This window comes from Glandiceps talaboti, chromosome 3, assembly GCF_964340395.1.
Source record: "Glandiceps talaboti chromosome 3, keGlaTala1.1, whole genome shotgun sequence".
Lineage (NCBI taxonomy): Eukaryota > Metazoa > Hemichordata > Enteropneusta > Spengelidae > Glandiceps > Glandiceps talaboti.
Genome location: NC_135551.1, coordinates 21,072,554 through 21,088,387, shown reverse-complemented (window position 1 = coordinate 21,088,387; position 15,834 = coordinate 21,072,554). Strand labels below are relative to the sequence as shown.

Below are 15,834 nucleotides of genomic sequence, written 5' to 3'. Positions count from 1 at the left end.
GATGTGAACACGATATATCTTCAAATAAACCACATCAAAATCCTGACATCACTTATTAAAGGACGGTTGATTATTTGGTCTTTACCCTATAGTGAAATGTGGATAAACCTCTTTACGTATGATCGAGAATAACAAACAAGAAAGTATTTGTGTGAAGATTGGTTGGATTAATATACTGCATTGTTCAGGTAGGGTTTGAAAGACCCCCCCCCCCCACTCGGGTGGTGTTGGGGCCCGGGATATTACGAGTTCCACCTGTCTGTCTGTCTGTCTGTCTGTCTGTCTGTCTGTCTGTCTGTCTGTCTGTCTGTCTGTCTGTCTGTCTGTCCGTCCGTCAGTACATATCCATAGCTCTGGTATGCAATGGCCGATTTCTCTACAACTGACGTCCAGGAGGAAACACATGCATGACAATTTATTTCACAACTTTAGGGTGGCCTCTTTCATTTGTATGTTTTTCACGATCCTACCGATCCCAAATTTCTGCAATTTTGCTAAATGATATAAAAACCGACTATCCTGCTACTCAGGGGTGCCTTTTATTTAAATATCATTTTATAATAACGCTGATGGTAAGATGGCGACCCACAACCACTAATTATCTGGGCAAAAATTATAGCTCATTGCCGAAATTTAAATATATGATGTATGAAATGTTGGCCATTTCGATTCAATACGATTTTTCAGGTAATAAGGATACATGACAATCAAACAATACATTCATTCATTGAGAGTAACTTCGATAAGCGAGGAGTTACCATATTTTAATATAAAATCTGTTCAGTTTGTTATCATGATTGACAGATTGTCCCGCTGTTGTGAGGGCGCCAACAACTTGAAAGACCCCACGTCGTGCGGCGACAGTGTCATCCATGTCGAAAAACCATGTTTTGAGGGTTTTTTATACTTGAAAAAAGGAAATTAGAAATTTTCTCAACCCTGCCATAATAAATATACCCATGGTAACAGTGACAGTATATGATTTTCCCAAACAAGTCGAGGTAGTTTTGCGCTTCCAGTATTTTAATGTCACTTTCGGGCTAAACGCTAAGTTAATTTGATAGTTTTGTTGAAAAGGAAAATGGAAAGAAAGGAAAAGTAAGCTTTTGCAAACTTATAATTTCTGGTTTTTAAATCAAACTGGAATATTCAACCGATCACGACACAAACTGAATGTATCTGTATGTGGGCGCGTAGTTTTTGCAGCATATCAAAAAGATACTCGTGGTGTTCCACACACACACTTAAACCATCACTTGCAATCTCATAAACGATACTATGACGTAATTTATCGTACGTACGTATCAAGACGAAAATGTTCGGGAAATTTGTAAATAAGATCTTATAACAATGCCAGAAAATGGTCGTAATGCTGCAAGCTTCGACATTAACATAATATGCATTATACAACAAATTATCATTTTTTTTACATCTAGGAAAAACCGAATCAATTCTGTTTGGCTCAAAACGTAAACTTAATTCCAACACTAAACTTAATGTTGTATGTAACAATACCCAAATCACTCACAAAACATCAGTCAATTACCTGGGAGCAGAATTAGACCAATCGCTTGGTGGTGAGGGTATGACTGAAAAGGTTCTCAAAAAGGTATATGCCAGACTGAAATTTCTGTATCGAAAATCTAAATTTTTGGATTTTAACACTAGGAAATTGTGGCTTCAGCCCTTATTCATTGCCATTATGACTATGTATGCTCCTACTGGTACAAAAGCCTAACCCGACGTACAAAATCTAAACTACAAATCTCTCAAAACAAACTGATCAGATTTGTGTTAAACTTGCATCCAAGAACTCATATATCCTACACACACTTCAAACAACTAGGATGGCTTCCTATTGAACAACGAGTTGAACAGCTAAAACTAAATCATGTTTATAAAGTGCTGAGCGGTAATGCACCCAGTTATCTTTCCGATCATTTCAGACTAACCAGTAGTAGGCATTCATACAACACCAGATCTAGTTCTTCCTCTATTTATATTCCAACCTTCAATACTCAGAGTCAATATTCATTCCGTTTTTCTGGCGCAAAAATCTGGAACAGTCTACCTTCGTGTATTCGTAATGTCAGCTCTTTGCAACTTTTTAAGAAAAATGTTAAAGCTTTTATATATGTACGAGAAATTGTCTGAATTGGAAGAAAGTGAGTTCGTTTATTTACTGTAGGCTGGCCTCGCACCATATGTAGTAACCGGTCATTTTTTTAGTATATTCTGTCTGCTATGTACTGTTTTTTCGTCGTTTTTTATGCTATGTAATGTTTGGTGTGGGAGGACCACAATGGAAATAAGTTATTAAAACTTTTTTTGTGTTATCCTCGGCAAAGGTATTCCGTGCTGTATTTGTTTGTTTGTGAAAGCTGTAGTGTTCTTTCCGTTTTTCTTTTGTGGTTTCCTGAATATTTTTTTGCCAAATCAAATCAAATCAAATCAAATACTGGAATATGGATTTATTTAAGTATTTTCACTTCAGCCAAAAGCTTATAAACTTAGTTTGTGTCACGGAAAGCTTTAAATACAGTGCTTCACAGAAAATTAAACATATTTACAAAATGACAACTTGACTTGTCGAATTTGACCGTCTTTCCGTGTCATCCCCCCAAAAAATTGCGTTCGGAAGACGAGTCCTTCTCTCTGCATGAACACTAAATAGAGAAGAGACATTCTTACCTAAAAGTGATACATCGTCACGTCTTCGTCACGGTCACCGGCGGCGGTCGGTCACGATCACGCGTGCGTCACGTCGAATCTTCGTCTGGCGTGACGTCAGGCTGTTTGTGCATCCTGCGAAAATGGGCCATTGAGGGCGCTAACAACGAGGTTTATGTGGAAACCGGTTGGCACTAAAACAGAAAAATGGCGTCGAGATTACTTCGTCGTGGTTGGGACAGCGTGAGAAGCAAGGAGTTTAGGGAGTATTTGATGAGGTTAGTGGGGTTGAACATTGTATGAATATGGCTTCTTGTCCATGCGCATTTTGGTGAATTGTTAACTCGTGCGATATTCTTGTCGTACGTTCCACTGACTCGTCCGATCGCGATCAGCATACATAATGCAATACTTCAATAAAAACAGACAGAAGAACCATTACAGTTACATGCAGATAGCATGCTAGTACTAATACTGATTGTATAATAAATGATTAGCTATGGCTGTGTTGATAGTTGTATAGTACCTCAGACCACTAAACAGAGATAGTACTCTGCATTCACGTCTCAAACGGTTGACTGATTGTAGAACATGCAGGCATGGCGACATATATATAGATGTGCAATGACAACTGCCCACTGTTCTATTTCTCACTTGGTTCGTGATGCCTTGGAGTAAATCATACTGTCAGTATAATTACTCCAAGGTGATGCCAAGTCTCTTTCTGGAAAAAAAATGTTCATAGAATGACCTTACTTCAGGACAGTGATATATATACTGGCTTATAAATTCTTTGAAGTAACGGGGGGTGTGAGATAATGACCTACAGTACTATTATTACGAAAAGAACTGTATCGCCTGACACTGACCGGTCATGCAGTTAACAAATTGCATATTATGCCAGTCAATCATACCACAGACCCACCAGGGAACTTTTGTTACATGCATGTGCGGAGGCTAGAAGTATATGACCCAATTCACAGGCACTCGAATCAATGTGTAGAAAAAAAATATGTATGTAAATAAGACTTATTTACATACATATTTTTTTTCTACACATTGATTCGAGTGCTGAGACCCAATTAGTCATGTCAAAACCTTGAAAGTGAACTAAATGTCTGGGGCTAGACATTTGTATAATTGTAAAATTGTCAACCATGTGCAGTGCATGTTCATCAACTTCATGTATACATGTAGTCCTGCTTGCAGACTGTGCATGGTCTAGATTACTGACATGACCCTCAACAGCGGAGAAGGAAGGGAGGACTTACTTCATATTCAAGCAGGACTAGTTCATGTACTATGTGAATACCAATTGACATAACACATTACATGTCTGTGTGTGGTTAATCGTGCAGACGGTGTACACATGGTACATGTAAGTCTGGACTTCACTCTTATATGTGGAGTCTTGTGGACCTTTCCCTTTCCAGGAAAAGATATTATCAGAATCAAGTCCTAATTAACTCGGTGTACAAACAGAACTAGCAATTGCTATACCACCCTGTGAATAATTGTAATGCATTATAGTACTACCAGGGTATATGATAAATACAATCGACATAGTTGCAGACCAAAGTCTCAAATCTGATAAAGTCAGACGTCAGCTGACGTGTGGTGCTTATCACATGTTGTCCAAGTTTTCAAAATACATAGTTTCATAAATTATATTATTATTATTATTACACTTTATTTCAACTCGATAGACTGTTGAGCCAAATGGCTCTTCTCACACAGTGTCGAGTAATAAATTTTTTTTACACTTTATACATAAATCACAGACTTCTTATTGTATTTAATCATAGTCTAGACATGGTGGAGGATCTATGATTTAATCTTGTTCTGCTCAATGTGTAGTTAGTTGCATATATAAATAAATACCCCCACCCCAGGTAGATAGTATTAAATTATTATTGAAGAGTGTGGTGCATTGTGGACCTATAAAATATCATGATAGGTCCACTATGCAGCACACTTTTCAGTGGCTCTGTGTAAATGATATCTGCCATTGTCATGGTACTGGTAAATGAAGACAAGTCACTATACAGCCAATGCCATGAACTCCTGTATTGCATGCAGTAGCCATAGTTCATATAAATGACCAGGGAAACTGTATGCATGTCACACTCAGACAGGAGTCAGAAATAATGCAATCTGAATGACTTGTTATACTTGCTTCCTTCAGACAGTGGCCATATCTGAATAAAAAAAAATATCTTTTTTGGTAATGGTTCTTTTCTCTACAAAATACTATTTCATTCATTGTAAATAAATCATAAATTTTATACTCATTAATAATGTCAAACTTAACTACTTAACTTGTGTTTCTATTATACTTGTACATGTAATGTCATTTTGTATTCAGCATTCTGAAATCGATATAGTTTCAAGTTTTTGAGTAGAGACGTAGAAACATTGTCACCAAAGAATGATATCTGCATCTGCATCTATAGTCTTTTTCCAGAGACTGCCATTTTAGTGATTATGTAATAATAGCATAGTAGACAAGTTAACACAAGAGTATTGACAAGTTTTGATGGAAATTCATCAACAAATCAGTAGTCAGGAAAAAAGTGTACATAGTAAAAGTTACAAACTTGTATGACTTTGATGAAAACACATATTGGATTGTATGATTCAAGATGCTGTCATTTCTGCTACCATAACTAGGAAACAACACTGTGTAATTCAGATATTTGACTCTTCACTGTGCAGTGAACCTCAGCATGACTCCCCCAGATGTTCAATGTATGTCAGTGATTTTGCAACTGTTACAAGAATCTCTTGTAACAGTGATTTGGAAATCTGATAATAAAATTCACTATCTTTAGTACATCGATGAATGTAATTAGTGCCTTGGAAATGTTGTAAATTTTGCTAACCTGTGCTGTCATCCCCCAAAGACCCTTGAGTGAAGCACTATATATATATATATAGTGCTTCACTCAAGGGTCTATTTATATATATATATATATATATATATATATATATATATATATATATTTTACAAAACTATTACGCTCTGCCACTGCGGTATAGAGCACTGTCTTAGCTCATTGATACTCACCGAGTTATATATATATATATATATATATATATATATATATATATATATATATATATATATATATATATATATATATATATATATATATATATATATATATATATATATATATATATATATATATATATGTCCATCCTAATCAACATATCAGAATCATAACAGGTGCTGCTGACCACATTCTGTGTAGTGATCATGTGATCTGTCGATGTCATTCAAGGTTAAAAGTACAAAGTGTAAGAAGGCAAGACTCCTTGATTGACATCTTACATTGTACAGTATTTGTGTTAGAGGCCCAGTATTTGTGTTAGGATCAAGATAAAGGTGTGAAAAACATTTGTCTGGCAGAGTTATTGAAAATGTTGGTCTGGCTCTTTTAAGGATGTAGATACATGTATATTCTACCATGTTCCCCAGTCACTTGACCAGTTTCTCCGAAACAAAATTTTAAATTATATTACATTATATAGGAAAATACATGTATTCCAATTTAACTTACACTTAACCCTTTTCTATTACCCGTGTTCAAAACCCCAGCAAAAGCACTGCTGGTGTTATTAACTGAATATAACAATGTGGTTCAGAATGGGTGGCATTTGATTTTTCCTCTTTTATGTGTAATTTTTCCCCTATACCTTTTGTGTTTAATATACACGAGAACTCTACACGAATGAGGAATAAGGCATTCAGAAGTGATAGAATTCTAAAATTGTGGAGATTTTAAAAACAGAATATGTAGAATGTTCAGCATGGAAAACAGGTATTGCAATACAATACAATGAAAATCATAAACCCTGAAACAAAACCGCCTTGCTAGACAAAAATCTCTTCATTGCTTCATTTTATCGGCTGGCTAGACAAAAATCTTATCAACAGCATTTCGTCAATTGTTTGGCGTGACAAACATCTTTACCGATATTGTTACACTTTGTGAGCTACCATTATCTTAGGAGACATCAATGCCAAATTCATATTCCCTGCCTGGTTTGGCACATTTTTTGATATTTTTGAGACAGTCAGTTGACTAAAATGTATCAATTGTAGTTCAGTTCTTGTCTTGCCAGACAGTAATGTGGAAATATTAATTAGACTTTTGTGGAGCCAGACAAGAACAGAGATATTTTGTCTGGCCAGACAAAACAGTGGCAATGTTAGTGAGATTTTTGTTGAACCAGGCGACATTTTGTTTCAGGGTTTGTGATTTTCGTTGTTTGTGTCAGATAGCCAAAGCATGATGTCATAATACATACATGTATACTCATGTAATTGAAACCACAAGCCCCAGAGGGATTGTGATGTAACCAAGTTGAAGTATTTGTAAATCAATTACATTAATTCATTTTCAAACACAATGTGTGATGGAAAAGTAATTTGTACATACAATGTAATGTGTGTGATCCAAATAATTTAATCTTGTAGAGATATTGTACTACAACACTGTGGAATAAAATGTGAAGAAAAATTTTTGCATTTATTTTGAACTGACAGGTACCTTATTTTTGTTCATTTTTAGCCAACTTGCAATTAGTGTTGAATTTAGTTTCATTCTATAAAGATTAAATTAAAGTATGCCAAATTAGAAGCTTTTTACAGAACAAACAAGAATTGAGGTATCATGGATGGAGCAAAAAACAGTGTTGACACAGCCTCATGTTACATTTGGAACAACTGACTGAGTCGCTGGAGGTCAGAGGTGACTGTGTTTCATAAATCATAGGACACCATTTGTTATAAATGTACAGGCACCCAGGAGAAAAATGAGTAGTTCACATTCAAATGAATGCTACATGTACATGAAATTGAAATTATGATGTATGGTCAGTAGGGAGAGGGTTCATATTGTGGGGAGTCATGAAATTGGAGTGTGGGTTGGAGGGGGAGAGGGTTGAGTTTGGGTTTGACGTACATGTACATGCATGTATAAGTCTGATCTTCTACATGAGGCATAATTTATGTAGTGGTACTTACACTGCAGAATGAATGATGAGTGTGTGTGTGTGTGGGGGGGGGGGAGGGGGTCAAGGGTCATATGTCTGAAGGGTAAATAATATTACAGTGTACTGCATTCCTGAGATACAATGTCTGTACAAGCTCTTTGTCCATGTAGAATTGTACATTAAAGTAAATACTACATTTACTTGGGGAGGGGAAGGGGAAATGGCTCACTGGGGTGTATGCAACAGTTATTTAAAAATACATGTACACACCCAGTTTCAGACACTGATGCTCGAAAAGGGCCCTTTGTAGCTTTTCAATTGGCAGACATGTAGCGTGTCTCACCGGGAAAAGTGGTGGTGGTGGTGGTGGGGGGTGGTGGTGGGGGGGGGGGGGCGCCCTGGGCTGTTTACTACAATTTTAGCTGTGGATTGGATGGGTTGTTTGTGGATCTGAATACTGTGATTCTATGTGGCATATGTGTTATGTACAGGCACCTATTATTAGAATGCTAATTAATGCAAATTGAAATAGACACCAGTTGTTCAGAAATTATCTCTGGTGAATATACATGTACTCATGATATTTTGATAGTGACTATGCAATGAAATATACATACAGGCATTAAAAAATATGTACAATATACAAATGTACATGCAATGTATGTAGTATGGTAGACAAAGCTTGAAGATGTACAAAAATGTACAAAATGTGATATTTTGTGTGCAGCACTGCACCTCTGGAACAAATGGTAAATTTTTAAGGGAACGAAAATGTTTGTGTACATGTCTGTACAGGTACAGGTATATTGTAAAAGCGATCATGTTTCCAAGGTATTTCTGTCATTGTTCCCTTTGTTTTTTGTTAATGCTTACACTGCATTTAAGTATTGTGTGTCCCTTACATTGGGGCCACAAAGGAATAAAAGTGTTATATATCGATTGTAGTTGCAACATATTTGTGTTTAATACACTAAAGCTTTGGTATGTTGTGACATCCATGTAGAGTATTTTCAGACTTGTCAATGAGAAGTTTTGAAGTGATAGCGCCCCCAATGTTTCATGGTACTACAAATCCATCTATCCAAATAAAAACAGTAAGATTTGATTCACAATGTCAAATGAAATATGATGATATTGATAGCTGGTTGGGCTGGGTTAACTTTGTTTTTTTCTTTTTTTTTCTTCCATGCATCAATGGTCACCTTATTATTCATACCATGACTATCATCAGTACTGTAAGTATTACATATTTGTTGCATATCATGTAGTCACACAGACACACACATACATCCCCCCACACACACACGTTTATACATACATATACACATACATACATGCATGCATGTATCCATCCATCCTTCCATCCATCCATCCATCCCAGTACACTGGTACGTACGTATGTACGTACGTACGTACATACATACATACATCCATACATACATACATAATTACATACATACATACATACATACATGCAGTATACATACATACATACATACATACATACATATATACATACATACATACATACATACATGTATGTACATGTAAGCATACACAAACACATACACACATATGCACATGTATAGTAACCACAACAAAACGAGAAGTGTGACATTTTTTACATTTCTATGTATATAATTCTATTAATCAAATTATGCTTATACATATAGTCTTTCAGGTTGTTATTTGTTGTTATAAAACAATGTAATATATTGATATTTACTATTTTACATCTTTTTTCTTTTTTTTTTCATTTTCTTTGTACAGCATTTCTGGGGACCAGGTGAGTAATATTACAAAATCTGTTAACTCAAGTTACATGTAGGGATGAGTCCCCAATGACTTTTTCAACTTTTGCTGTTAATTTGTTTAAGAAGATTTAACTTATTTTCATTTTAAGTCAATAAAAAAAAGTCTGGGGTTATCATATAAGTTTTGAAATAGCTGTTAAAAGAATTTAGTTATATTTAGAATGCAGTATGGTTACTGTTTACTCTGTTCATTAAATGGGAAAATAAAATATTTATGACGAAGATGAAGAACCCCAAATTTCAGTTAATATTTCAAAGGAACCACATTTATGTTAATGAATGTTGATTTGTTTATTTGTTTATAACCTTTTCAGTGGCAAATTGGGGAATTCCACTAGCAGCTATAGCAGATATGAAAAAAGATCCAGAAATTATTAGTGGTAAAATGACTCTAGGTAAGCAAGATTTACACTTGTTTAGAAATATCACATGACAAAGACACGTTTAGGAACGATTGCACAATTTCATACAAGCTCAATAAACAAATTTTGTTTCTTTAAGTTAAAAACCTCCCTCTCCCCCTGAGCGAATGTTCACAAGTGTGACATCAACATGATATAAACCATGGGGAAACCATGAGCAGTCATACCACAGCAATTGATACAAAGTGAAAACATGGTAAACACATTAAATTACTAACCTGAAACCCAGCACTGTATATCACCTTACCAGTTGAAATTTTAACCAACTTATCAACATCTCACTAGTAACTACAGAACCTGTTTTGATAGAAGTGTAACAGTGAAAACTACCAGTCACATTGATGTCAGACCGCCCTCCCTCCTTAACAGATGGAGTTTGTTTTTTGTTATATATATATATATATATATATATATATATATATATATATATATATATATATATATATATGTGTATAATATATATATATATATATATATATATATATATATATATATGTTGAGGGTAGAAGAAAATCAAGTCGGGTTTTTCGTCTCTACAAGCCTGTTTCGTGAGTAAATCACTCGTCAGGAGATGTTGATGTACATATATATATGTTGAGGGTAGAAGAAAATCAAGTCGGGTTTTTCGTCTCTACAAGCCTGTTTCGTGAGTAAATCACTCGTCAGGAGTGATTTACTCACGAAACAGGCTTGTAGAGACGAAAAACCCGACTTGATTTTCTTCTACCCTCAACATATACTCCGCTCTGCGTGCAGACGTATCGAGCACTGTACTACGGATAAATCTTACCACTGACTTCCTATATATATATATATATATATATATATATATATATATATATATATATATATATATATATATATATATATATATATATATATATATATATATATATATATATATATATATATATATATATATATATATATAGTTTTGGTAGTACTGGAACTCTTTCTTGGTTGTAACTCGGAGTTTCACACATAGTGTGATTGTCAGTCAAACAATCCAACATTCATAAAGATGTTGTCTGACGATCGCACTATGTGTGAAACTCCGAGTTACAACCAAGAAAGAGTTCCAGTACTACCAAAATTATTACGCTCTGCCACTGCGGTGTAGAGCACTGTATTAGCAGATTGATACTCACCGAGTTATATATATATATATATATATATATATATATATATATATATATATATATATATATATATATATATATATATATATATATATATATATATATATATATATATATATATATATATATATATATATATATATATATATATATATATATATTAATTTCTTTTTTTTATTCTGTTTGCAAAGCTTTGCAACAGTATGTCATAGTGATAGATTTGTATGTCAACTATTTGTAAATAACTGTCAAAGGAAAACATCAAATGGTACAGATTTCAATTTCAGAGGTGCATTCTACATGTATGGTAACATTTAACTTTATCTATTATCACTTAACATTATATTCCTTTCTGTATTATTTAATATGTTTGTATTTTCCCTTTTATTTTATACAGCACTTTGTATATACTCTGCTTTGTTTATGAGATTTGCTTGGAAGGTTCAACCTAGAAATCTATTACTTTTAGCCTGCCATTTTACCAATGAAACAGCACAGATAACGCAGGGATGTCGACTTATACATCATGAGTGAGTTCAAATTTAATTACTTTTTCTCAAAATGTAGAATGGTCAAGGGTGCACAAGTCTAGTAAATACATGTGTGGTCATTTTCTATGATCTCGTTGTTCATTTATAGTCAAATGAACATAATCTACCACAAATCTAGCTAAATCTTCTGATGGAAAAGGGTGAACAACACATGTCAGTGGTAATCCATTACCCACAGACAGGCAGTTGTAATTGGGGACTTCATCCAGTTTTACTACAAACTCGGCCATCTTAATTTAAAGTAAGTCACGTGAGAATGCGATAATGCCACCATGTTTAAATCTACACTTCAATAGCAGTGAATTACCACTGTCGGTGGTTAGAATGGAATGTTGTGCTAAAGAAAGCCATTTGACTATACGATGGACAGAGACATCGTAGAAAACTACCTTATGTATAGATACTATAATATTAATTAAGGCTTCACACTACTTGTAGCTAGAATGTTCTTTTCATTTACAATTTACTTATTTAAATATTATTCCCCGATATCCTTCTTCATTCAACGAAAGAAAATCTGATTAACTTAAGGGACCCTGTCACAATATGTTGAAGACTAGAAGTGACAAGCCCCTTAGGTCACAAGTATTTTTTGGCTAAGTGAAGAAAAATGTTGGGGAATAATATCATTTAATAAAGTAATAATTTTCATCATTCAAGTCTCATTTACTGACATAATGATTGTCTGTTAACAGGATGAAAGATGGACATAACTTTTGGGAACCCTTTGAGTTGAGTTTTATTGAGACCATTCAGTTCTCATTAGTGTTTTAATGAAGCAATATTTAGGAAAAGTTGGATAGTGATTTTGAACATTTTGACGTAGAACCAAATGAAACCCTGAAATTTTATTAGGTGAAATGACTTGATAGTAGCCTGGAAAGAACCCTGTAAATCGAAAGAGAACACTGATTAGGATGTTAGTGAAATAACAGAACAGAAGCCATAACTGTACATCCATATTTGGGAAAACCAGATAACTGTTCTAGGCAAAATCACAGCAGAGTGGAACCTATAGTCAGTTTTCTGGTTCAAAGATTCAGTGTGGGAGACAATGTCATTTATGTTGTTATGTTCAGGCTTGTATTGTCTTTATTACAATTCAAATAATATTTAATATTTTAATCGTGAAATTATGGAAAGACATGTTGACTTCTTTGATTGTGAGTGATTTTATAGAACAATGACTAAACCCCCATCAATGACAGAGGTGGGTTTTAATGGTAAAGCCAGGGTATGGTCAGGTGACAACCATCCCCCTAAGTAGTGCATGCAACCCATTCCCCCACCCCAACCCCACCCCCACCCCTGCATCCACATAATACATGGTGTTGTATGGGGAGACACACGATGCATCTGGGAACTTGCAACAGGTCTATTGGTCTGTTATGGCCTAGGGAAAATTTTTACCATGAACAAAATCTCAGGATAGAACCCACTACTTTATAATGGCCTGTGATGTACATGTTTATAGAGTTCCTTTCGGATGTCTGCAGTTATGCGTATCTTACAAGACATATGTTATGCATTTCAGGCATCTAGGTGGAAGAGAACAGAGACAGAAAGAAGCAGCATCAACCCAAGCTGTTGCAGCATTTGAGTCAGCAAAGTGAGACAGCATGGATACTCTGTAGCAATAAATACAGAACAATAGGGAATGGGACATTAGCAGGGATAGATAAGACAGACATGATGTCAAATGCAGCATGTTACATGTCAGTGCTATTGTTTTGTGTGAAATTTGCATAATATATATTTAAACAGTGTGTGATCTACATTGTCATGTGATATAATCATATCGTGGGTTGTTTTTTAAATAAGAAAAGATATGTACTCTTGTCTCTATTATTTGCTAGTAAAGTGTGGCTTTATAAAAAAAACAAATGAATTGGGTTCACCTCTTATGTACATGGGATTGTGTATGAAATAGTGTTTGTCAGACTGTACATTGAAAGGGATGTACAAGGTGAAGTTTTGTGTTTTTCAGAGAGAAGAAAAACTGCTATAAATATTCACTTATTCCTCTGACAATTACAGAATTACCATTATCCATTCAACAAGCAAAGGCAATACAGTGTAGACAGTTTTAAACCTGCCCTGTCCGGCACTGATACCATCGGTCTCATAAAACCATGCTTACCTGAACACAGGTGAGATCTAACGGACACAACCAGCATTATGCCTGTGTAATGATAATCCTTTTTGGATGTACTAGAATATCTTCCTTTCTATTGTCTATATGGTGTCACCAAGAGGGGCTTTTGTTGGACGTGTCTGTTTAACCATCAAATATCAAATCACGTTGGTTCTACATGTAAAACATCATCATGGACACTGCATACAGACTTAATATGGAACTTGCAATTCAGACTGAGCATGCTCAGACGCAAAGGACTATGGGATTATCTGTGGTTATCATAATATCTAATCTGGAGCTACCAATAAAATAAACCACCCACAATGGTCAGGGTGACTATGAATTGGTTATTGGTGGTAAAAAACAATGTAACATTATTGTTTACAATACTATTTGATTAGTATTTATTATCACATTTCCCATGATGCAACATTCAACATGGCGGGTTTGCAAGTTCCCTATTGTTAGCAAATCAAAGTATCTTCAGTCTTGCTCTGTCTTAGGCCTGAATATTTGCAGATCTTCAAATCAAATCATATCAAACAGGAAACCATTTCTTACCTACTGCAGATGCTTTAATATAACAAAGTAGTTGAAGCATCACACACTGCTTTTAGTCTAAAAGTTTTAGAAGATATTCTAACAATGTTTGTATTTAAAGCTTTAAACAAAATCGTAATGATAAAATAAATATACTGTGTAATGTTGATGTTATTTTACTTTAATAGTATAGTCTGTACATGGAAGTTATACTTCCATGGTCTGTACAAACAGTCACAGTGATGTCCACACTCCAACAGTGGCGGCGCTCTTCTTTCATCATTGGTAGGGCGCCACCACTGATGGAGTGTGCATGATAAAAAGTGTGTGAATTTTACACGAGATATTGCATAGTTTCAAGATTCTTAAAAAGCTTGCTATTCTGAAGTGGTTATCGTTACATAACTGAAAATGATGAACGAATACGTGCTTCGAGAATAAAGGTTTTAAACGGGTCGTGTTACTTTGTTCGAGAAAACACAAGAAAAAACAACAGTTTTTTTGAAATAGTGATCAAATGAAAGCAGGATCCGGCTAGGATTAAGTAAACAATTTTAGAATCCAAAACGCTTTTTTCACGTTATGGGAAAATAAAACGTTATTGATTTCCTCATAAACAAGATTTTGAACCTTTAAATTTATTTTGTTATGTCAAAAGGACCAGTAAAGAACAAACTTACATTTGGCAAAGTTTGGAGATATTAACTGCTGAGGCTTATGCACAAACCTAGTACCCCCCCCCCCCCCCACACACACACACACACACAGTACTTTGCACTAGCCGCTTTCACCACATAAGATTTTGATGAGATTGCTTAAACTTAAGCTTGTACTCATGCGAGTACCTTATGTACAGTAGTCCTCTCCAAATGTCTCTGACTCTAGCTTTCCTTACTCTACGCATATCTAATGTACATATAATAAATAAGTCTGAGTGATTTCAAACCATATGCATGTTGTCTCGTTTTAGAGGTAGAAACTTCGAAAAATACAGCTTGACCAACCCGAGTAAAGCTGCCTATAAAATGTTTGTACACTTTCAGTAAATCAGCTGCTCGGATTTCTTGGTTTCGTAAGGTCACGATGTCCCGTGTGTCTCTCATCACATCAATTTCTTAAACCGTTGAAAGCACTCTGGTGCAAATACAGCGGAACCAACCCGAGTAAAAATAGCCATTAAATGTTTGTACACTTTCAGTAAATCAGTGTAGCTCGCGGATCGGATGTCTTGGTTTTCTGAGGTCACGGTGTTTTGTCCCCCTGTGTCTCTCAACATATCATTTTTTTTAACCGTTGAAAGCATCCTGTTGAGCCCCCATAATGCAATACCATTACAGTATATTGTGGTAACATTGAAGAAACATATATAGTCAAAATATAGTCGAACTAGTAAAAAATGAAGGTTAACTCAGCTCAAAGTGAACCTTGCGGAGTTACTCCGACTGTGAGGGCGCTGTGTTTTGGACGTGAGAAGACAGAGTATACAAAATGCCCTCCTATTATTATTACTGCCATCATTACTCTATGTATAATGAACAACCTTACATTTACAAAAAAAAT

General features: G+C 35.0%; 1 protein-coding gene across 1 annotated transcript; it reads left to right on the top strand.

Annotated features, from left to right (window-relative positions):
• The first annotated feature begins 2,837 nt into the window (after window positions 1–2,837).
• LOC144432768 (mitochondrial pyruvate carrier 1-like) lies at window positions 2,838–13,432 on the top strand. Its single transcript, XM_078121045.1, has 5 exons — window positions 2,838–2,952; window positions 9,442–9,457; window positions 9,800–9,880; window positions 11,444–11,576; window positions 13,132–13,432. Exons 1-5 carry the CDS (start codon window positions 2,878–2,880, stop codon window positions 13,208–13,210), a joined length of 384 nt encoding a protein of 127 aa, XP_077977171.1. The 5' UTR covers window positions 2,838–2,877; the 3' UTR covers window positions 13,211–13,432.
• Window positions 13,433–15,834: the final 2,402 nt, after the last annotated feature.